This window comes from Herpailurus yagouaroundi, unplaced genomic scaffold (genome assembly GCF_014898765.1).
Source record: "Herpailurus yagouaroundi ecotype Mexico unplaced genomic scaffold, PumYag 203, whole genome shotgun sequence".
Classification (NCBI taxonomy): domain Eukaryota; kingdom Metazoa; phylum Chordata; class Mammalia; order Carnivora; family Felidae; genus Herpailurus; species Herpailurus yagouaroundi.
The window spans coordinates 16,207,940-16,233,996 of NW_024412434.1; the positions used below are offsets into that span (position 1 = coordinate 16,207,940).

At 34.5% G+C, this 26,057-nt stretch overlaps 1 protein-coding gene across 1 annotated transcript in view; it reads right to left on the bottom strand.

The window, feature by feature from the left end:
- The window catches only part of MALRD1 (MAM and LDL receptor class A domain containing 1), a 747,899-nt gene that overhangs the window by 404,902 nt on the left and 316,940 nt on the right, over window positions 1–26,057 (bottom strand). Inside the window, exons 22-23 of the mRNA XM_040451270.1 lie at window positions 23,874–24,121; window positions 20,005–20,296 (exon numbers count right to left, since the gene is read on the bottom strand). Of these exons, the coding sequence (XP_040307204.1) occupies window positions 20,005–20,296; window positions 23,874–24,121 (540 nt within the window). The remainder of the gene's footprint in view (window positions 1–20,004; window positions 20,297–23,873; window positions 24,122–26,057) is intronic.

Sequence of the window (26,057 nt, forward strand, 5' to 3'; positions counted from 1 at the left end):
AGCAAACTGAAATCAACAGTACACTAAAAGGATCATACATCCTTCAGCAAACTGAACTCAACAGTACACTAAAAGGATCATACATCATCATGAAATACGACTTATATAGATGTAAGGATGTTTCAACATCTGTAAATCAAACAATGTGATACAGCACATCAGCAAATTAAAGGCCAAAAATCATGTGATCATCTCAATAAATACAGAAAAAAGCATTTGATAAAATGTTAACCTCATTTAGGACAGAAACTCTCAGTGAGGTGGGTATAGAGGAAACATATCTCAATGTAATAAAGGTTATACATGACACTCCACAATAAAATCATGCTCAACAGTGAAAAGCTGAAAGCTTTTCGATTAAGACAAAGAACAACACAAGGACCTCCACTCTTCCCACTTTCATTCAACATAGTATTTGAAGTCTCGGCCAGAGCAATTAGGCAAGGAAAAGAAATTAAGACCAAGCTGGAAAGGAAAGAAGACTCCACAACACAACACAACACAACAAAACAAAACAAAAAAAAAAAACCTGTTAGAATACATGAATTCAGAAAAGTTTCAGGGTACAAGATTAATATACAAAAATATGCTGTGTTTATATAAAAACACAGCATAAACTAACAAAAACTATCAAAAAGAGAAATTAAGAAAATAACCCCATTTACAATTGCTTCAAAAAGAATAAAATGCCTGGGAACAAACTTAATCAAGGACTGAAAGACCTATATTCTGAAAACTATAAGACACTGATGAAATAAACTGAATAAGACACATAAATGGAAGATTATTCTATGCTTATGGATTCGGAGAATATATTGTAAAAATGTCCATATTACCCAAAGCAATACACAGATTCAATGCAATCCCTATGACATTTTTCACACAATAGAACAATCTTAAACTACGTATAGAAACACACAAAAAAAATCCTCAGTAGCCAAAGCAATCTTGAGAAAGAACAAAGATGAAGTCATTGTGCTCTCTAATTTCTAACTATATCACAAAACTATAGTAATCAATACAGTATGGTAGAGGCATAAAACACATAGAACAATAGAGCAGAGAGTCCAGAATGAACACAAGCAGACAGAGACAATTTGTGACACATAGGCAAGAATACACAATGGGGAAAAGACAGTCTTTTCAACAAATGGTGCTGGAAAAACTGGATGCCAATGCAAAAGAATGAAACTGGACCACTATCTTACATCAAACAGAAAAACTAACTCGAAATGAATTAGAGACTTGAATGTAAGACCAGAAACCATAAAACTATTAGAAAAACCTATAGATGGGGCGCCTGGGTGGCTCAGTCAGTTAAGTGTCCAACTTTGGCTCAGCTCATGACCTCACAGTTCATGATTTCGAGCCCCGCGTCGGGTTCTGTGCTGACAGCTCAGAGCCTGGAGCCTGCTTTGAGTTCTGTGTCTCCCTCTCTCTGCCCCCCACCCCCGCTCATATTCTGCTTTCTCTCTCTCAAAAATAAATAAACATTAAAAAAGAAAAGAAAAGAAAAAACCTATAGAGGGTAAACTCCTTGGCTCTGCCCTTGGTGATAAATATACATTTTTTGTTACCTGACTCCAAAGGCAATGACAACAAAAGTAAAGATAATAAACATATGGGACTACATCAAACTAAACAGTTTCTGCAAAGTGAAGAAAACCATCAACAAACCGAAAAGCAACCTAATGAATGGGAGAAGATATTTGCAAATCATATATCCAAATAAGGGGTTAATATCCAAAATATACAAAGAAATTATATAGCTGAACAACACAAAAACAAACAATCCAATTAAAAAATGAGCAGATGTCTTAATAGACATCTTTCCAAAGACATACAGATGACCAACAGGCACATGAAAAGATGCTCAACATTACTAACCATCAGGGAAATGCAAATCAAATCCATAATGAGATATCATCATACTTGTAAGAATGCCTATTTTCAAAAAAGACAAGGAATAACTAAGTGTTGGTGCAGGCATGGGGAAAAAGAAACATTCATGCATTATTGGTGAGAATGTAAATTGGTACAGAAGCTATGGAAAATGTTATGGACGCTCCTTAAAATTAAAAACAACTGCCACAGTGCAGAAATTCCACTTTGGGGTATTTATCCAAAGAAATCACAATACTAAGTCAAAAAAGGTATATGCACCCCTATGTTCATCACAGAATTATTTAGAATAGCCAAGATATGGAAACAACCTGTCTATTTATAGATGAATGGATAAAAAAGATGTGGTGTATATATACAATGAAGTACTACTCAGTCATAAAAAAGAATGAAATCTTGTCATTTCTCCCAACATGGATGGACCTTGAGAATGTTATGCAAAGTGAAATAAACCAAACACAGAAAGACAAATAACATATGATTTCACTTATGTATGGAATCTAAAAGGCAATACAAATAAACAAATACAACTAAACCAAACAAAACTCATAGAGAATAGATTGGCAGCTGCCAGAGAGAAAGGAGGTTGGAGGGGGTGGGTAAAATGGTTGAAAGGGATGAAGAGACACAAATGTCCAGTGATAAAATAAATAAGTCATAAGGATACAATATACAGCAAGGTGATTAAAGTCAGTAATATTTAAAAGTTGCTAAGAAAATAAATCTTAAAAGTTATCACAAGAAAAAAGTTATAATTTTGTATGGTGGCAGAGGCTGAAGAGACATTGTGCTGATAAATTTTCAATATATACCAATGTCAAACCTGATGTTTTACACCTGAAACTAACATAATGTATGTCAATTATACTTCAATTAAAAAGTAAGAAACTTATAAGAACACATTTCCTTAAGAAGTTTTATAGAAATGGTTCCTTCATGCTTTACATTATCATCCTCTTTCTTTCTTTTTGTATTTAGTATTTACTAAAATGCAAAAGAAACCTTCAGTAAACAAAAATGAGATGAACTTTTATCTTCATGTTCTACTGAAATAGCATATGTTTTAGCAATGGCTTACTTTTTTTCCAAAGAGTGTAAATTCACATTTTCTAAGAAATTTAATCTTTAAAAGACCACTTGAAAATATTCATTTGGCCAGAGGACTTTAATTCACAAGAATATTGATTTCTGCATCATTAAATGATCTTAGATTATTTATGAACACTATAATGACAAGGAAAAATACACTGTCTGATTGACAATCCCAGTCTTAAGAAACCTGATGACTTTTTCTAAACTAGACAAGTTTTATCTTCATTATATATAACCTTCTTATCCAGATAAAATTTACTTTGAATCAATTTTTGTTTTTTATTAAAATAATACATGTATGGAGTTTTAAAAGTTGAATACTATGTCAGATAACTCATGTCTCCTTCCACACTAAGTCTATCACTATTACTTTAGACCAATTCATTTTCAGTTTTTTTATCTATTTTGTCTGGTATTTTCTGCATGGCTATAAATAGAATATTTATGCTAATCTTTGATTTTTTTAATTTTAGGTATAATCTATTGCTTTTGTCCTTTGGGAAATAAGGACATAAGTCTTACACTACTCTTTTCTCCAACACATATACTCATATATTCAAAGGTTTTTATAATTTTTGGTTAAGTTTATTTTCGGTGTTCATTATTATTGAAAATATATACATATTGTCCTTGACTTAACCACATATATATTTAAGTTTATTACACTTAATTTATACAATTATTACTTTCCCTGTACTCAAATATTCCCTATTTCTCTTTCACTTGATGGTAAAATAGAGATACAATCTCCTCTGAATATAGTCAAATCTATGATTTAATTCTTCACTTATATGTTTTCTTGAAGATATTGCTTCTGAAGTTTATGCCTCCTCCTGACCCAATCTTGGCTGACTGCCTTGTGAACCAACTCCATACCCACATCTGTGGGAATTCCCTTTGCCTTTCTCATTAATTCATTTAGAAAATAATTATTGAAGGGTGCCTGGATGGTTTACTCGGTTAAGCATCTGACTTTGGCTCAGGTCATGATTTCACGGGTTGTGGGTTGGAGACCCACATCGGGCTCTGTGCTGACAGCCTAGAGCCTGGAGCCTGCTTCGGATTCTGTGTCTCCCTCTCTCTCTACCCCTCCCCCATTTGTGCTCTGTCTCTCTCTCAAAATAAATAAACATAAAAAAATTTTTTAAAGAAAATAATTATTGAGTTCCAATTATGTGCCAAGTGGGGGGGGGGGGAGAGAAGGAGTTTTTAAATTGCCTGAAAACATGCAATAAAATTACAGGAGAGGATATAGAAATATATAAAGGAATGTGATATATGGACTATAAAAGATGAGATAAATGGAGACAATGTACAAAATAAGAAAGTTACAGAACAATGCTTTTCATTAATATATATGCAAAATCTCCAAAGAAACTTATCAACTAAAATCTAAAATGTAGACAGGACAGCACACTCTAATCAAGTGAGGTTCAATCTAAGAATGCAAGGCTTGTTCAAGCTTTAAAAATCAGTTAATGAAATACAGATATTAAAGGAGAAGCAGCACACAATTTTCTTCATAAATCCAGAAAGAACAGTTGACAAAATTTACTATCCGATCATGATTAAATCTCTCAGAAGATCAGGAACACTAAGAAACTTTTTCAAACTAAAAAGGACTCTACTTTAAAAATGTACAGCTAACATCATCCCTAAGGGAAAAAGGCAGACTGCTTCCCCCTAAAATGCGAAGCAAGGCAAAATGTATCTGCCTTCCACTTATTTTGCTGTTGTCTTGGATATCCATTCTGGCCAGCAAGAAAAATAAATAAATAAAGCTTTCAAAGCTTGCAATGGAAGAATAACACTGTCTTTTATCATGTTCAATGGTTTTAAGTCCTAAAGAATTTATGAAAGGTGACTAAAGAATTAACATGTGAATTTTGCAAAGCCATAGATATAAACTCATCATACAAAGTCAAATATACTAACAATGAACCTCTGTAAAATAAAACAGTACCACCAACAATAGCATTAAAAAGTTAGAGAGAACTTTTTTACACAAGGACAAGACCTATACAATTAAACTAGAAAGTAGTACTGAGAGAAATGAAAGAATATCTGAATAATTGGAGATAGGTCATGCCCCTGGATGGAAAGACTTAGTATTATTCATATATCAAACCTCCCCTAATTGACAGGTATAATGCTATCACAACCAATATTCCAGTAGACTCTAACATTAAGATAAAAATATACAAGATGTAGAATAAGTGGTAAGAGTAGACAAATAGACCAATGGGAGAGAATAAAGTGCCAGTTTTAGTTCTACACTTATATGATTAATTAATTTTTGACAAAGGCTTTCAGGCAATCAATAGGTAAATAAAAGTCATTTCAATAAATGACTCTGGAACACATACATGACATTAATTTATGATAAATCAGAGACCTAAATATAAAAGCTAAAGTCCTAAAATATATGAGAAAATATAGAAGAATATCTCTGTGACCTTGGGTGAGGAAAGTTTCCTTCCTAAGGCCGAAAGTATGAACCATTATAGAAGAAATTGATAAATTGGACATTCCTCATTAAAGAAATTGGATACCAGTAAAGTAGGACACTAAGAAAAAATTGATATATATATATACATATATATAATATAGGTATATAATATATATGCATATTATATACATACATGTGTATATATATTATATATATCTCAGTATTAAACATACAAGTGGATAAAAAAATACATAGACATTCTATAGAGGAATATATACAGAGGATCAATAAGCACAGGTAAAAACCATCAGGTTAAAGTAAACTGAAAACACAATGAAACATCACTTCATATCCTCTAGAACTGCTAAGATTAAAAAAACAAACAAACCAAATATTGGTGAGGATAAGGAGCAACTTGCAATCTCATACACTGCTGTTGGGATTATAAAATAATATAATCATTACTTTTTTTCTTGTTTCTTATAAAATGAGACATACATCTGTCCTATGACCAAGCAATTGCAGCCCCAGGTATTTACAAGGAGAAATCACATGTCGACAAAATGATGTATACACAAATTTCAACAGCAGCTTAATGCACAGTATTCAATAATCTGAAACAACCCATGTGTTCATCAACATAATGAGCGCATAAAAATATATTCACACAGGGGCGCCTGGGGGGCTCAGTCGGTTAAGTGTCCAACTTCGGCTCAGGTCTTGATCTCACGGCTTATGGGTTCGAGCCCCACTTCAGGCCCTGTGCTGACAAATCAGAGCCTGGAGCCTGCTTCAGATTCTGTGTCTCCCTCTCTCTCTCTGCCCCTCCTCCATTCGTGCTCTGTCTGTCTGTCTCTCTCTCTCTCAAAAATAAACATTAAAAAAATAATATATTCACATAATAGAATACTATTCGTTGATAAAAATAAACAAATTAGGAATACACTTGACAATATAAATTTCAAAAATCTATGCTGAGGAATCCTTAGGTGGCTCAGCTGGTTGGGTGTCTGGCTCTTGACTTCAGCTCAGGTCATGATCTCACGTGTTTGTGGGATCAAGCCCTGCACTGGGCTCTGTGCTGATAGCGAGGAGCCTACTTGGGATTCTCTCTCTCCTTGCCCCTCTGTGCCTCCCCTGTTCACAATCTCTCTCTCCCTCTCCCTCTCTCTCCCTCATAATGAATAAACAAACATTAAAAACTATTCTGAGAAAAAGGAGCCAGATATACCATTGATGCAAAACTCATGACAGAAAAATATAATATATAGTGATAAACATCAGAGCATTGGTTGTCTCTGACTGGCGGGATAGGGGAAGTATTTTTTTAGGGGACAATATTAATGAGGAGAACAAGGAAATGTCTGGGGTGATGGAAATGTTCCATATTTTGATGTGGTTTGGGCTATACAGGTATGCATTTGTCCAAATTCATTGCATTATATACTAAAATGTGTACATTTCACTTTATCTAAATTGTACTTCATTTTTTAAAAGGAAAAAGAGATGAAAAGACCCAAAATAAGTTTCCAGAGATCTAGAAAGAAAAGACTGAATGGGGGAAAGCAATATTCAAAGACATAATAGCTTAGAATGTTTAAGAATTTACAAAGCACATCAATCCCCAGGTTCAGAAAGTTCAATGAATCTCAAGCAGGATAAATAAGAGAACTACCTGAATTCACACAATTTAGTGGAATACCAGAAAAAAAGAGAAAATCTTAAGAACATAAAGGGAAAGAAACGTTACATATGAAGGAATAGCAATTAGATTACAGCTGATTTCTTAATCTCAACAATAGAAGCCAAAATACCGTGGGAAATGTTCATTAAAAATATTTAACAGAAAATAATAGCCAAACTAAACCTGTATGCCCAATGAAACTATCTTTCAAACAATATGTTGAAATTAAAGCATTTAATCAAATTAGAATTTATTATCAAAAGACCATCATTAAAGGGACTTCTTACAGATATATTTTAGGAAACAAGAAAATAATCTCAGAAAACAATATCAGAGATGTAAATAGGAATAAATGAACAAGAAGTCTGGATCTAAAACTGTTACAGCTTCTTTCTGAAAACATTTTTTAGATGAAAAGGTTTCAAAGATAGAAAAGGCATTCTGGCATACAATTTTATATTAGCAAATGTGGTATTTCAAATAATATTCTGATTAAGTAATTTTATTTTGGTTGTCTATCCATATGTCTGTTAAAGCAGATAATGTTCACTGGAAATTCCAAATATAGTTAAAATAATAGCCCTCAGATATCCTAATTTTCAGTATTCTTTCCACAAAATAAAATAAATGGCTCATGTGGAAAAATCCTAAATTGAATACAGGACATTTTGTTGGACTATAGTTAAAAGTTAAAGTATTTTAAACTGCATCTCTCCATTACTACATAAGTAGAGTAGAGCCAATTGGCAGTTCAAATGAGGCTGAAATTTCCCAACATATTAAGTTCATTGGGTCGTGAAATATATTTGATTTCACATAATTATATTTTTCTTCCAAGAGAAACATAATCTCTGTTGTTTCACTTACACTCAACCATTCAAACAGCTTATCATATGACCGTTCTTAGTTTTTATTTAACTAGAATATATTTTGGGGGCTCAAACAAAAAGAATAGTTTAATTTTACTTTGATAACCAAGATAATATGCTGATAGTGTTATGATTTCTAAATTTGATTATAATATAAATATTTCAATCAGGATCAAGTTTACAAAAAAACACAAACACATACATTACTTAAGAGATCATAAATGTAGTGTTCTTTTGTAGGGTTCTTAAAAACCAAACTGTTAATGCAAAGGAACATACGTAAGTTACAAAAGCATATTTTTGAGAATTATGTAATGATATCACTATCACTGATCATTTAACAAGAAATGAAATAATCATTATAAACTGGTTTATTGGGTACTACACTTCAAATTATTTCAGTACTAATTCAACAAATACAGTATAAAGTGCTACCTGTGCAAGGTTCACAGAACACAGTCTTTAGTTAATTCCATTCTCGATTTTCATCATTTCCTAACACTTCATCCGAAAACCAGTGATTTCTAGTGTCCAATCCTTTCTTATTTTCTCGTATAAAAATGGTTTTCCCTTCTTCCCCTATGCTCTTTTTTTTAAACTTAAGTATCTTTTTCCAACATTTCCCATCATATGCTATAATTCTATTTGTAAGCAAACTAGTCCATATTATCAGAATCAGAATGGCACAGTTAGAAAATTCATACCACAGGTGATCAAAACAATAAAATAAAACCTTTGGTACCAAATGCTTGATCAATCAGGATTTAAAGGCGGATAAGATAAATTACTGCAAATACTTTAAACAGAAGGTGATTTTATAGAAAGAATTATAAATATTAAAAATTATTGAAATAGTTAAAGGAGTTATCTGTTGTGTGGTCCCCCAGGAATGACTCCAGAAATGACTTCCCAAGAAGCCAATTACCAACACAGAAATCATAGAACATCTTTGTTGGTGACATGTGGAAAACTAGAGATCTTCTAAGTATAACTAGAGACAAGCCAATGTGCAGATAAACATCATAATATGCAGCATCTAACAAATGCAGCAAAACTAAATTCAACAATACATTGAAAGAATGATTCACCATGATCAAGTAGGATTTATTCCGAGTATACAAGAGTGATTCAATATTATCAAATCAATCAATGTGATACATTGCATTAACAAAATAAAGGACAAAAACATATGATTATCTCAATAAACGCAGAAAAAATACTTGACAAAATACAATATACATTCATGATAAAAACTCCCAGCAACTTGGGTTTAGAGAAAGCATACCTGAACTTAATAAAGTCCATATATGAAAACCCCACATTCAATGATGAAAACCTGAGAACTTTTGCTCTAAGATCAGGAAGAAGACAAGGATGTCCCATCTCACCACTTTTATTCAATACTACCAGAAGTCCTAGCCACAGCTATCAGACAAGAAAAAGAAACAAAAGATCCAAATTTGTAAGGAAAAGTAAAACTATCACTATGTGCAGATGCCAAACTATATATATCTGTGTGTGTATACATATGCGTGTGTGTGTATGTTTGTGTGTGTGTGTGTGTGTGTGTGTGTGTGTGGCTAATCATTTCACAAAAAACCTCTGAATTTAGTAGAGTTAAATACAAAGCAAAATACAAAATTAACATAAAGAAATCTGTCATGTTTCTAAAACTGGAAATAAAGTAGGAGAAAAAGAAATTAAGAAAATCTCATTTACAATTGAATCAAAAAGAAGAAAATACCTAGGAATAAATTTAACCAAGGAGATGAAAGACCAATACTCTGAAAACAATAAGATGCTGATAAAAGAAACTGAAGATGACACATACAAATGGAAAGATATACCATGCTCATCGACTGGAAGAATTAATATTGTTACAATGTCCATATCATCCAAAGCAATCTACAGATTCAATGCAATCCTTATCAAAATACCAATAGCATTTTTTACAGAACTAAAAAAATAATGCTAAAATTTATATAGAAGGGTACCTCGGTGGCTCAGTCAGTTGAGTGTCTGACTTGGGCTCAGATCATGATCTCACAGTTTGTTTGTGAGTTCAAGCCCCGCATCAGGCTCTGTGCTGACAGTTTAGAGCCTGGAGTCTGCTAAGGATTCTGTGTCTCTCTCTCTCTCTTCCCCTTCCCCCACGCATGTTCCATCTCTCTCTGTCTCAAAAACTAAATAAATACTTAAAAATTTTTTAATTTATATGGAGCCACAAAAGACCCCAAACAGCTAAAGCAATCTTGGTGGGGGGGGGGGGGGGGGAGAACAAAAATGAAGGTGTCAGAGTCCCAGATTTCAAGAAATACTACAAAGTTATATTAATCAAAACATTAAAGAATTGACACAAAAGAGACCCAAAGATCAATGTAACATAAGAGAGAGCCCAGAAATAAAGCCACATATATATGGTACATTAATCTATGACAAAGGAGGCAGGAATACAGAATGGGGGGAAAACATTCTCTTCAATAAATGATGTTGGAAAACTGGACAGTTACAAGAAAAAGATTGAAACTGGCTCTCCTTCTTATACCATACACAAAAACAAACACACCTAAATGTATGACCTGAAACCATCAAACTCATAAAAGAAAACGTAGGCAGTAATCTCTTGGACAACAGCCTTAGCAACATCTTTATAATTGTTTCCTTTGGAAAGGTAAACAAAGGAAAAAAATAAAAACTATTGGAACTACACCAAAATAAAAAGCTTTTGCACAGCAAATGATACCATCAACAAACAAAAAAGCAACTTATGGAATTTTAGAAAATATTTGCAAACTTTATATCCAATATGGATTAATAGCCAAAATATATAAAGAACTTATACAATTCAATAGCCAAAAAAATATGATTTAAAAAAAGGCAGAGAACTGGGGCACCTGGGTAGCTCAGTTGGTTGAGTGTCTGACTTCCGCTCAGGTCATGATCTCACAACTAGTGAATTCGAGCCCCAATCGGGCTCTGGGCTGACAGCTTGGAGCCTGGAGCCTGCTTCGGATTCTGTGTCTCCCTCTCTCTCTGCCCCTAACCCACTCGCATTCTGTCTCTGTCTCTCAAAAATAAGTAAACATTAAAGAAAAATTTTTTTTAAAAAGGCAGAGAACCTGAATAGGGATTTTTTCCAAAGACATACAGATGGCCAAGAGATTCATGAAAAGATATTTCACAGCATTATTCATCAAGAAAGTGCAAATCAAAACCAAAATGAGATATCACCTCACACCAGTCAGAAGGGATAGTGTCAAAAAGACAAGGAATAACAAGTGTTGGCAAGAATGTGGGGAAAAAGTGAACCCTCATGCATTGTTGGTGGTAATGTAAACTGGGACAGCCACTATGGAAAACACTGTGGAAGTCTATCAAAGGAGTAAAAATAGAAATAGCATATGATCCAGAAATACCACTACTGTGTATTTACCCAAAGAAAACAAAAGCACTAATTTGGAAGGATATATGCACACTTATGTTTATTGCAGCATTATTTACAAAAGCCAAGATATGGAACAACTCAAGTGCCCATCAATAGCTGAATGGATAAAGAAGATGTGAGATACAAATACACATGAGTGCACAGACGCACGCACACACACACACACACACACACACACACACACACACACAAATGGAATATTACTTAGTCATAAAAAAGAATGAAATTTTGTCATTTGCAACCACATGGATGGACCCAAGGATGTTATGTTATGTGAAATAAGTCAGACAGAGAAAGACAAATACCAAATTATTTCACTTATATGTGGAATTTAAAAAACAAAACAAATGAACAAACAAAAACAAACACACTTAAATACAGAGAACTGGGTGTTGCCAGAGGTGAGTGGCATGATGGGCAAGATAGCCACAGAGAATTAAGAGGTGCAAACTTCCACTTATAAAATAAATAAGGAGGTCAAAAGTACAGGACAGGAAATATTGTCAATAATATTGTAATAACATTGTATGGCAGCAGAGAGTGACTATGTTTAGTCATCATCACTGAGTAATGCACAGAATTGTTGAATCACTATGTTGTACACTTGCAACTGATATGACAGCGTATGTCAACAAAAAAAAATAATGAGATTCTTGCTTTGGCATTTAAAAAATATTTAAAATGTATAGAAACTTCAAAACATTACTGAGAAAAATTAAAAATCACCTAAATAAATGTACTTACCCTTGCCATATACAAGGTTAATGTTATAAAACATTAATTGCTTGTCCGTACACCAATGGAAAACTAAAAATGAAATTTCAAAAAGATACCACTTACAAAAACATTAGTGTCATCAGCATAAAAATATTAAATACCTTTACCATGAAACCATAATATACTATTAACTCTTTCAATCCATGGTAATAACATGTTTTTCCATTTATTACAACAGAGAAATGCTATGTGTCTAACTAAATATTGAGAGTTTTATTACTATAAGAAACAGAAAAAAATGTCTATTTCAGAATAATAGCAGACTAGCACACCTCCAATCTTGGGTGATTCAATAAAAAAATAACACCTTATTTTCACAGCAGCACTTACTTTTATATAGTTAATTTGTGTAAAAATATAGTGCAATAAACCTTTATGAAAGAATAAATTTTCAATAAAAAATTCATTGGTTATCTCAGGGCACCTGGGTAGCTCAGTCAGTTGTGTCCAGCTTCAGCTTAGGTCATGATCTCACAGTTCGTGGGTTTGAGTCCTGCGTCAGGCTCATGTGCTGACAGCTCAGAGTCTGGAGCCTGCTTTGGATTCTGGGTCTGCCTGTCTCTGCAACTCCACCCGGTCATGCTCTGTGTGTGTGTGTCTCTCTCTCAAACATAAACATTTTAAAAAATTAAATATTCATTGGTTGCCCTAACAACTAAAGAAAAGGTGTTCTTTTTATTTTTTAAATATTTATTTATTTTAAGAGAGAATGTGCATGTACATGCATGTGAACAGGGGAGGGGCAGAGAGAGAAGGAGAGAGAATCCCAAGTAGGCTCTGTACCCAACACAAAGCCTGAAGCAGGGCTCACTCTCATGACCTTGAGATCATGCTCTGAGCTGAAATTAAGAGTTGGATGCTTAACTGAGCCAGCCAACTACCCCTAAAGAGAAAATTTAAATTAATACAATGCCAATATTAGCAAACATGCAATATTATTTGCAATATATAACATTACTAATTTCTACTAACACATTCTATAATTTTGTAAGAAGTATTGATGTCATGAATTGAAAACTGATACGTGGTATAAGTAACATGGAAGAAGCTGATGAATAAATATTTATAAACCTGCTTACTATGTTATGATATATCCCAAGCTGATTTCAAGTATTCTAAACATATTGGCTAGCATTTCCAGAGAGGTTCTTTACACAAGTTGTATTGAATTTTGTACAATATCTGCTGTATAACCTGTGAGGTTGGAAGAAGGAACATTTATAAAATAGAGTCTATCGCCAGCAGTAGAGAAATGTGGGACATGAGAAAGTGGAAGGCCACGCAGACACCTAGCTGCCATAATCAGAAAAGTTTTGTTTTTCCTGGAATATAGAAAAAAGAAGGGTTCCAGAAAAATTAATTGTATTAAAGAAGAAAGGGGAGGCGATGGAGTTAGTTACACTATTAGTTGTTACATCCATGAAGACAGATATTTTTTTCAAAAGACCTACATGGCACAAAATAAAGCAGAACTTTTAAACTTGAAAAGGCCCAGTCCCTCCCTGACTGCTCAAATTTGAACTCACAAGTCCAAGCGCGGGCTAACTGTATCCATCACTGTGTCCCACTGGAAACAAGCTAAGCATAGCCCCTTCATGCACAATGCTAGTAATATGTTCCTACAATGCAGATAATGGGTTTAAAAATGCTATATCCATAGCTAATTCTCCATTATTCAGAGGGAAAAATCACAATGCAATACACATAAACCCATCCATCTACAACTAAGTTCTAAAAATGCAAATGAAACACAGTGAAACACCAATGAAGGTATTGTATTTATTACTGTGTTTTGAGAGCCATAAATTCATTTGAGCCAGCAATGTCTATCAGTTTGATTAGCTGGTCTTCTGAGCCTTCATTTTTGTCCTTCTGAGACTAACATTACATGTTATATGAACAAACTTAGAAGTGAATCAATCAATGAGAAATTCTAAGAGTTCTCTGTTTTATGTATTTAAATTTTTTGGTCTACCTCTTCAAAGCCAGCTCTCCTTAGTCAAACTGTTGTATTATAATTTCTCTTCTCTTCTATCATAATCTCTTTCACTTGCTTTGTTTTTCTCTCCACAAATTTCTTCAATACTTTCTCAATTTCCAGGGGCATTCACTGTCCAAATTGGACAAAGCATGACTACATGTGAAAGTCACTGAAAAAACATAGTCGCGACAAACATACAATGAGATAATAGCTTGCGGTGCATTTGCTGCTGTGATAGCCTTCTCTTAACCATAAAAATGTCCAAGATGAATATCTTCTGTATTGCTACTGCATGAAATTTTGAAAACATCTTTGTCTACCAATAGTATTTGGAATGAAACCTGAGACTCTTCCTGTACAATATATTACTTAAAGAGTATTCTAATGGGTTTGGGGGTGATGTAAATATATTTTCCAGTGTAAATATTAGTGCCCCTCCTAATAGCAAAAACTGAGAAGGAAGAGATACAAGCATTCTGTGAATTTGAGTATTAAAAACCCAGTTTTTTAATTGAGGTGTTCTAATGTAACATTCACTTTGAAAAGTATTCTGGAGAGTATGCCTGTATATTTCAAAAAGAACTTCTCTCCTCTTCCCTATCCCCACATCATACCCAACCAAGTCATTCACTTCTGTGATTCTCATTAATATTTCTTTCCTCTCCATTGCTTACTATGAATAATAAAATTAAATCAGAAAACTCAGCAATTAGATATTTGGGGCTTTTGTGAGAGCAATTTCCTTGAAGGAAATGAGAAGGGAAGAGGAGGTATGAACCCTTGTTTTGAGCAAAAAGTAGAACATGATGGAGAGAAAATAGCAAGTAGGCAATATGCTCTCAATAAATTTCAATGTATGCAGAGTTAAATTTCATAGTCTCTCTAGCAGGGAAGAGGATTAACAGAAAAAAAAAGAAATGATATTTGCCGAACACCAACTGTTTGCCAAGTATTATTTAAAATGCATTATATAATTATCTTAACTATTTTTCAAATCACTCATAAGTAGATTCCAATAGTCCCATTTTTAAATTTTTTTAAACATTTATTTTTGAGAGACAGAGTGAGACAGCGCACGAGTGGGGTAGGAGCAGAGAGAGGGGGTTACGCAGAATCCAAGGCAGGCTCCAGGCTCTGAGCTGTCAGCACAGAGCCTGATGCGGGGCTCGAACCCACAGATCGCGAGATCATGACCTGAGCCGAAGTTGGCCGCCCAACTGACTGAGCGACCCAGGTGCCCCAGTCCCATTTTTAGACAAGAAAGATAAGAATTAGAGAGGTTAAGTAGATCAGGTGAAATCATACATGTAGTTGGCCTTGCAAAGATCCAAGTTTATGTCATTAAACCTCAGGCACACACACTTTGCTCTAAGTATTGTGTACAGGGTTCACTAAATTAGAGCCAAGCACAATCAGTCGGATTTTCCTAACTCAAGACTCTGCCTGAGCTGCTGTGCCGGCATTCTCATCAGTAGGTAGCAGCCCTTTAAACTACTGCCAAATATTTCAGGGAAATGAGTGACCTCAAAGAGGAGCTAATCCATTTAGTCCTCATTGCCTTGCATACATTTTTTAAAGCAAAAGTTGATTAGCATGTGATATCCCAAAATGTATTTGTTGTATAACTCATATTTGGAAATAACTGTGGGGATTTAAAACATACATGCACACGCACACACGTGCGCGCGCGCACACACACACACACACACACACACACACACACACACCTGGTCTCTGCCTTCATTATGCTTGGAATTTTTAGTATATATCTGCCAATACAGAGAATATGGCAATGGCTAAGTTTGCATGTGGACATTTAGAAGAGGGATCTTGGTTGCCTTTTTCTTACTAAAATTCATTAAACAATTATTTTTATCCATTATCATTTAGCAATTAAGAAAACTGCTATCATAATAAGCTCTTAAATATAACTTCCAGAGACTTAATAATAATTTAATATGACTTTTGCTAATAAAGCCTTGGGTCTTACTTGACTAGTTAGAATCACTGATAGCAGATTCAGTTCAATTATGTCTTCCTAAATATTTATGTTTGCCTCCTCTTGTCTTCCCTATTTTAAGCTATCCTTGATGGAGTTATTAGCCCACACACATGAATACAGATGAAAAGGAGGTGAACAAGAGTCATCTCCAAAAGTCTAATGGATGTAGCCACTGTCTGTGGGACATAATGCCATTTACCCTTTTTCTATCTGTGCAAATTCCAAGTGTTTTTGCAGTAAAGAGTAATTAACAACCATTAAGTATTTCAAAGATACACACATACACACACATTTTCCATGACACATTGAAAATACCTAATTAGAGAGGCTGTCAATAACTGATAAGATTGAATGATAACAATGCAATAAAAAAATTAGATGCTTGTGCTCTATGCAAGAAAAACAATTTTGTCAAAACCAATGGTAGAAACATGTTCTTAATAAAGTGCAAATATGGAGACTTACTCTCAAATATCTATAGCACCTAAGGAATACTGACAAAGACACCCAAAATAAAGAATCATATAAAATTAGTTGACTTTATTGAATAAACATCCACCCTGTATCAGACATGAGACTAGGCAAATTACCATAGGCAGTGACCTCTTTATTCTCAAGGGCCTAAGTTGTAAGTAATATTCTCTCTGCTTTACGGATGAGGAGACTCAGTCTCAGAAAAGTTGTACAATACACAGCTAGTAAGAAGGGAGTCGGAGATTAGCATCTAGTGCATTTGAACATGGCACCCGTGGTCTTGAGGTACCTATTTGTGCTTCTATTTAAATAATAACACAACTGCAATTCTTGGGAATTTACAAATGGTAACCTAACTAATGGAACCCCATTGTCAGGAACAGACCCGAAAGTGCCCTAGGATATTCACTTCACCTCCTGTACTGTCCACTAGGGTGGCCATTACCCTAAGTGTATATTGAGCAACTGAAATGTAACTAATCCCAAATGAGGTGTGCTGTGAGTGTAAAACGTACATGGGAGTTAAAGACTTAATATGAAAACAAGAATGCAAAATATCTCATTAATATATTTGTCTTGTTTTATATTAAAATGATATTTTTGATATACTGAAGTAATGAAAATATATTAAAATTATTTTCACTTTTAAAAATATAACTTCCAGAAAATGCAAACTTACATACGTGGCTTACATTTGTGACCCTTTTTATACTTCCATTAGACATTCATGATATCAGTGATGTGTTCAGGATATCACCCTCCTCCACCCCCCAAAACCTACACAAAGAGAGAGACAAAAACTGTATAACTATTTGCTAAATAAATGAAAATTAAAAAATAAATAAATAAATAAAAATAAAATCATCAGTGACTCCAATAGAGTCCTCTAAATTCATGATGAAGTCATAGTTTGTCAGAATCACTACACAGTTCAAGTCTAAGCAAACTTTCGCTTTTCACTTTTACCAAGAGAAAGCATATACTTGAGCGCTCATAATAGTATAAAGACCTCTGGGTTTTGTTTTTTTGTTTTTGTTTTTGTTTTTTTCCTCTTGGGGTCTTTCTACTGCAGCCATTTCTACCAATGATCATATTTTGTATAAATGAATACTGTGCCTCCTTTTTACCTTGTACTGTTTTCTTTGCTCTCTCTCCCTTTCTTTTCTTCCTTCCTTCCTTCTTTCTTTTTTATTTGTTTCCCAAGCAGTCAATACATTTTCAATGTATGATCATTTGGGGAAGAAACTAAAACAAACTAATATTCAACGCGGTCCCAGTTTAGCTCCCTGCTTCCTTTGTAGTATTATCTCAGCGCTACTAGGTTCCTGCTTCAACCGAATCACCCACTCACAGGCCACCTTGGCAGCCTGTGTGTCACCATCTCTGATCTGTCTCATGCCCTTATTCCTCCCCACATTGGTTATTTGTTCCACTGTGCTCACACTTGGCACCCCTATCCCGCAAAACGAAGGAGTCTTTCCTTCAAATAAGCCCCAGGTATGGTTCCAAACTCCTGCATGCCCTATAAATAAATCTCACATCCGATGTCCTCAGCTGGGTGTTTTCTTCATTTGCTTTGCACCCTCGTAAAGTTTTACGTATTTCTCCTGGCATTTAATTATATCATACCACATATTAGAGTTATTTGAGGTGTTACTCGTATTCTCCCTCACCATAATACTGAGTTGGTCTTAAAAGCAGACATTCTTTTTATTTTCCATTCTTCAAAAAAATTTAATATAGTACCTTAAATATTGTAATGATATAAAAAGAACTCTACCTTTATTAATATGTGCCCTTCATTTGATAATCAATATATATTTTATACCAGTTTATAGATATTTTAAAATTTTCCTTTGGAAATTTTTTAAAATAAATTTTATTGGAGATTTCACAAATTTAAGAATCTGATATTCCCAACAAGATTGATTTGTTCCTCATGCATTCCATTTCATTTGTTCATTAAAGTTGGAAGCAATTCAATGTAAAACTTGCTCCCTCACTACTCAGAGCCTATATGATAGGTTTTTTTTGTTTTGTTTTTTTGGATCTATACCCAAGTTGATACACCTGCCATCCAAAGAGTCAACAGAGAATGGAAAGTAAAGCTTTTCTCAAGGAAGTACATTAAGTCTGATGTATCTGAAATGCTCCTGCATTACATTTACATAAGGATACTAATCCCTAAACAGCCTTGAAATATGTTTGTTTTTCTCTATAGTATTCCACATATTGCTAGAAACAGGTCAGGCGAAAACTGTTCAACTAGTTGTCTACTGGGGAATGCTCTCTCAACCAAATTAAAATATTCCCTTTGGCATGAATGGAGAAGTCAAGGAAGAAACACAATGTTCCTTATTTCATCTGCCATGCTAAAAGCCAGAACAAACATTCATTCTTTTTAAAGCACTACTGTTTTTTACCCATTATAAGAGATAAAATTTATATACCAAAGGAATGGCACTTTTGGTATCTACACGAAACTAATGGTTTAACTATTAATATGTCGTATCAATTGACAAAATTTTCTGTCTTGTCATTTTAATATATATACCATATTTGTTTTCATTCCATCCCTCTAATATATCATATGGATTAATGGTGCTTGTTATTTCCACTGCTTACAATGCTGTCACTATGTGTGTATATTGTGTATATGTGTATATTGAACATCATTTTAATGTTTTAATATTTTAATATTATTAAATAAAAATTATTAAATAAAATTATTTAAAAATATATATATTATATTTATATATATATAGATTATTAAATAAAATAATTTAATATTTAATATTTTAATATAATTCTTTAAGCAAATTACCACAAGATATTTTAGTTTAAAAGACTTTAGGAGCATATTCAATCCCTTAAACTATTTAAATATGTAAACTCAACCATTCAAATCGCAATGTCCACTGGTCTAAAAAGGATAAAGTAAAAGGTCCGTCCATAGTAATGCCCAATTAAAATCGAATAACTCTGTTCTTGATGTTCTTATATTTTATTGAGTAAATTGATATTTGTTAAGGATTGAATTCTGAATCGTACAACAAACAAAGGAGATTTCTCTTATTTCACGGATCTAAGATGCAGCTGACTCAACAGAGAACTCAGACACTGGTCAACATACTGAGGCTTGGAGAAAGCCTGGAAGACAGTGTGATGAGTCTGAGCTTGAAAGATTTTTTTTGTTAGATTCAGAAAGATTTTGTTCTTTATGAAAGCAACGAATCACTAGGTGTTTATATCATTTCTTTTCCACTTCTTTCCTTCCTTCCCACCTTCTATTCTGTGAAAATACCAAACAGTCACAACTTAAAACTTACCTGTTGGGAGAGGTGCTGCTGGTTCTTCTTTCATGGACCAATGGGATGGCAGACAACTCTTTGTAAGCACAATGTCATCCAGGGCAATATCACCACGGTGTCCTTCCCCAACTCTACCTTCAAATTTGAGTTGGAAGTCCTCATCGCCAGACAGTGATATTTCTTTCCGCTGCCAGAAATTGCCCTGTTCTACAGTGAGGTTAAGTAGGACCTTCGTTTGGTTTGAGATGGACACCTGGCTCAAGGTGAGTGCCCCAATGCCATTTCCATACATGTGATAATGAAAAATTATCTGTAACCAAAAACAGGAATATTATATATAAATAGTACAATTGATTCCATTTTACTTTCACGTATATCATATTGTTCTCTCCGTCATTAACAGAGTCAAAGGAACACGAGATCTGCATATCCTAATGTTCTGTGAGTACTCTAATACTGAGTGAGGTTAGGCCCACCTAAATCCTAAGCTATAATACATGGGAGACAGTGTAGTCAGAATCAAATAGAAATTTAGGTGAGAAAAAAATGAGCAGATTTTATTTTCTTTCTCTGACTTCTAAATGCATAATTCCTCAATAAACTCTTAAACTCCACTGTCAAAGGAATAAAATATCATTAAAAATTGATCCATCATTTAAAGACTTTTCATGATTAAGCAATAGCAGGAACTAAAGAAGAGCATTTCCAGTCTCATAAATCTTAAATCATTTTCTTTGAAAGAGTATTCTGTTGCTTATTCTAATACATTCTTGTACTTGGAACACATTTTTTAGTTCCACAAGATCTTTGGGGCTCCACCATATACCACAAAACCACCAAACAGCAGCCATCCAAATTTAGTTGAAATGCTAGGAACATGATCTAGGATAGCAACCTTGGGCACTTCCCCCCCAAGAAAAATTAACAGAAATATTTCCAAGGATTAACATTTCAGTGTTTCAAAGGTGGAGTTCACCAGATTTTTACTAACAGTTACACTGAAGGGAAAATTCAGGGAGAAATTCTAGGAGAAAAAAACAGTGCCAGTTAGAAATAATAAGAACTCAGAGCATTTTAAAGCTTTTGTCTTGTCATTTGTATGAATGAAGGAACACAGCAAAGGTGAGTGATCTCCACACAGGAAAAAGACATTTCTGAACACTAGCAGTCAGCGATGTTATTCTCTAGAGAAAGAAAAAAATGAATGTGCTTAAAGGGTAAAGTATATGATTAAATAATATATGCAATGCATACTTCAAAAAGCATCAATTTAACATAGGCAAGCCGTGTGCAAGTGACTCTACTCAGATCTCCTAGTTGATGGTGTTCTTCTAGGATCCAAAATTATTTCTTCTGTTGATAGACCTTTCCAACACGAGCTCTGTGACCATTATGACATGCTCTGGGAGAGGACCCATGGAATCTGGGTTCTGTGACTCGACTGGGTAAGAAACATAAGGGGCCCAAGGACAACCTCTTGACCAGCAACAACCAGCCCCAGAAGAAATGGCATGATGGGCATCACACACGGCTATGTGGAGCCCCTGCTGCCACAGAGATGGTCTTTCTAGTGCTTTGCCTTGTTCTGTCTGATTTGAACAACAAATCTGAGGTCTATGTTTCATGTCACAGTAAACACTTCCCTACCTTTTTGAGGACATTTGTTGAATGGTCCCATCTGGTTAACATGCAAACAAGCATAAAAACACCTCCATTTCTATAGAAAACATTTGACAACAACATAGTCTAGTTTCAGGGCACCGTGAGGGAATAAAAGTCTTCTAAGCACCAAATTCTTCTGACGAGGCTCTTTCCCTAGAAATTTCAGAGTTACTCAAAGGTCCGTATCTCTTCCCTCCTCAATCTGTCTCATCCCTCCCACTACCTATCCCTCAAAAGGAAGAAAAATCTTCCATTTGACTTTTTTTCTGCTTGAAGGTATTCCACAAGGTCAAGCGACAGAAAGGATTTTCATGAAAATCCAGGAGGTCACTCTGCTTACCGATGTACATATTTTTTATATGAGAGACACAATCATTCCCAGCATGACCTTTCCTCACTTCTTTGTATTCAATCTATATCATAAATATTCATAAAATGAACCATTCATCATTAATTTTTTGACATTTCTTCTAGGCATATTTCATTATTCTCACACAGATGTTTAAAACAGTGGGGACTACAGTTCCAGGACCAGGGAAAGAGAGAGATGGATGAAATCCTTACTTGCTACAGTATGAAAAACAAATCTTTTTCAGCATTTTCAGACAAAGTCTAAATAGAAAAGTTGAGAAGTTAAGCTAGAATTCTATATGGTATGCTTAATTTCTAATTAGCTTTCTAAGACTAAAGCACATTTGCAAATTTCAGAGTATCTACGGGTATAGAAAGAGAGATTTATAGATAAAGACTAGGCATATAAAATCTGGTGTGTTTGGGTTTGATTTTTGAGAAAATACCAAGTAATTTGGAAAACAACAAAAACAAACAAGAAATGTATTTGATTAAAACTCATTTTCTTTGGCCAAACTAATTACATAAAGTTTAATGTTATTCTGTATGATTTGTTACATCTGCTCGAGACTGCTGAGTTATCTCTCTAAAACTCTGATCTGAGCATGTCACTCTCTTACAGAAAATTCTATCAAATGCGCCTGTAGAGATAAGAGAAATTAGGTTTACCCCCAAGAGTTAAACTATAAAATCAACTTAAGATGAGACAGAAAAACTTCCAATACAAGCTAAAGACTTAACTTCTATTAAGACCATGACAATGGTAGGAAGAGAAGGCTGATCAGCACAAAACAGAGGAGCAAGCATCTGTAATGGGTGCAGGCAATGTGGGGAGCCTTTGAGCAAAGGCTAAAAACAACTCCTTCCAAGGGGTAGGGCTCTCACTATTGTGGAGTCAGGTACACAAGAATATTATAATTTGAAGACAACAAAGATTAAATCACATTATTGTCTCCCAGCCCGATTCTTTGATCAACTTTCTAGACGTAATCTGCTTTCCTTTCAGTGTTCAGACACTGGAGAACACACCAGTCAGAATACATGTGTCCAGATCTTATGGAGATCACATTTCTCATTGTAAGTATAAATAAATGGCACATTTATTCATGTACCATTCTCTTGTAAGCAAGATTCTTGAGAAGTCACCTCTGAATGTTTCATTTACATTGTATGTAAAGCTAAGTTTAGTTCCTAACTCAGCTGGCTCAAATCCTTCATGAAATGAAAAACAACCAATCAATAAAGAAAAAGTAGAGGACCTGAAAATACACACTCATCATAGGAGGCTGCTTGTCCTGAAGAACCATACAATCCTATTTATAATTTTAATAGTACAAATGATTTCCTTAAGTTTCCATAGGATAGTGGCCAAACCATCTTTTCTTCTTGCCTACAGAAATTCTTCCTTTTTTAGGGATAATTTTAGCCTTTCCTTTTCCATAAAGACTCTTCAACCATTTTACAGTAGCTCCAACTACTTCTGATACTCATTCTTGGAAATATGTAACTATCTACTACTTGTTGTTGAATTTTCCGATGACAGAATTCTCATATGCCCAATAAGTACTAAATTCCTTGAGTGGAAGCAACTTGATTTTACTTTTCTACTCTCCATAGTGACGGATAATAACCATGAAGCTTTCCAGTGGTTTCCAAAATTAGAATATCTATGGAATTGATTGATATGATAAATTCTTCCCACAGTTCTCACCATCCTTCCCTTTTCTCCTTACTTCACTTTCTCCTTCCCATACATATCCCAGGTTGAGTAAATTTAAAGTCGGCTTTTGCCTGGTCCTGGCCATTCCATTTTTCTGTATTAGCTCTATCAGCAGTCGCTTACAGTATTTGTTTTGCTTCATTTTTTTCCATACCTTGCAGTTTTTGCTTCTTCTACTTATGACTGGGCTTGAGATTCTGGCTGCTCTCATGGGCTGCTGAGGGAACAAGCTCTTTATAAAGATGTAATGACCAGAGGAGTTCCGGAAGGTGTGATCAGCAGCTGGTTCCGTGCCTGCAGCAGGGATGCTGCTAGCTTTCAGATTCCAGTCAAAGTCATCATCCTGTTCCTGCTCCCAGGAACAAAGGTCAAATTCAAAATCACAGTGCCCACTGGAGGTACCTGGAAAACATTTCCCAATTTATGGTAGAGAGAAAAAGGAAATTAGCTGACTTTAGGACATACAATGCAAATTATAGTGATCTTGACACATCATGTAATATTCAATACCTAAGAATATTATCCTGACACTAGCATTAAAAGAGACTATTTTAAACCCATGTTTAGTAATTGATGTTTCAGCATTTTATCTTATTTGGAAAAGACTTACACATCCAATGAATTCAACCCAATTTATCATTTAACTGAGCAAAACTTCAAAGTTTTAGGTTACCAAAGATTTTGAAAGCTATTTAACAGTCTATAAACCTTTTTTTATCTTTCAGCCCACTTGTTCTTTTTTTAAATTTTTTTTTAATGTCTACCTATTTTTGATAGAGACAGAGTGCAAGCAGGGGGAGAGCAGAGAGAGAGAGAGAGGGAGACACAGAATCTGGAGCAGGTTTTAGGCTATCAGCACAAACCCCAATGCAGGGCTCAAACTGACAAACCTTGAGATCATCATGACCTGAGCAGACGTCAGACGCTTAACTGATCCATCCGGGTGCCCATCCACCCTCAAGTTCTTAACAATTACCCATGAAAATGTCCTGAGACAAAATAAACCATTATCTTAAATTATTTTTGCTGGCAATTTGCACCAGGTACAACATGAATTCAACTAATAAATTCAGATAGAATAAAAGCTGATTATCCAGAAAGGCTTGGGGAGACACAGGAGTAGGGCAGCTCACAATTGTTTACAACTTAGGTTTTATTGGGAACTAAGGTTTCTAAGAGTTAAAATTCTGGTAAGTGTAATTAAAATTCCAGAATGGATAAGGGAAGCACTATGTATTTTGGAAAGTAAGATGCGTAAGAAAGGCATAAGCAATGAAATATATTTTTGTTAAGGGGAAAGAGTAATTTTGTCTTAAAATGAGACTAGTTATTTAAATAGAGAAGGCTTACAATAAAATCTGAATTGAGACTTGTGAAACGTTTGTGAAGGGGAATCTTTGGAAAAAAATGTATCCAAGGTTAGAATGGACAAAAATTGGAATAAATGAACTTTATTTTATTTTATTTTCTTATTTTAGAGAGAGAGAGAGAGAGAAGGGAAGAGGATTAGAATGAAAGAGAGAGAGCCTCCACACTCAGTGCGGAGCCCAACGCAGGGCCCAATGTGGACTCAACAAAGGACTTAACCCCATGCCGTTGATATCATGAACTGAGATGAAATCAAGATTGGGATGCTCAACCAGTTGAGCCACTCAGGCACCCCAGAATAAATGAATTTTTAAAGTACACTGCTATAAAATTGAGATCTGGCTTTCTCTCTGCTAAATAGGTTTCTTGGATTATTTCTCTGTTCTTAATAAGAAACTGTAAGTAAGGTTTCTGTTTTGTCTTTATCAGTTCTTTAATTACATGAAACAGTTAAAACTTAGCAAAATAAAAGGAGCAAAGTTTTGCTAACAGCGAGACAAGCCAATGCTTTTGCATTTGGAATCCCTTGTTGCCAGCTTGGTTAAATAAATAATGAAACAAGTTTTATAGTGATCTTTGATCCTATTTAGGCATGTGCTTTAGAACCTTCTGATATTTTATAACAAACTTCCCAAAAATTCAAAATTCTCAGTAAAGTCTTTTTGACTACAAAAAAAAAAGTATGTGCACACACACACACACACGTATGCACAAACACACATGTGCGTGCACACACACACACTATTTTAGTTTCCTACAGAAAGCTATTTCCATGGCTTGTACAAGTCTATTTCTCTACAAATCTGGTTCCCAGTCTCAAAATCAATAAGAAGATACTTTAGCATTACACACACATTTCTTCCCCCAAACACCTATTTGATCAATGTAATTTATTTCTTCTCTCTTCTCATCTTTGCTCCTCGGGCCCTGGTAGAGAATTTAGGAAGTTTCTTGTTCTACTCAATACAGC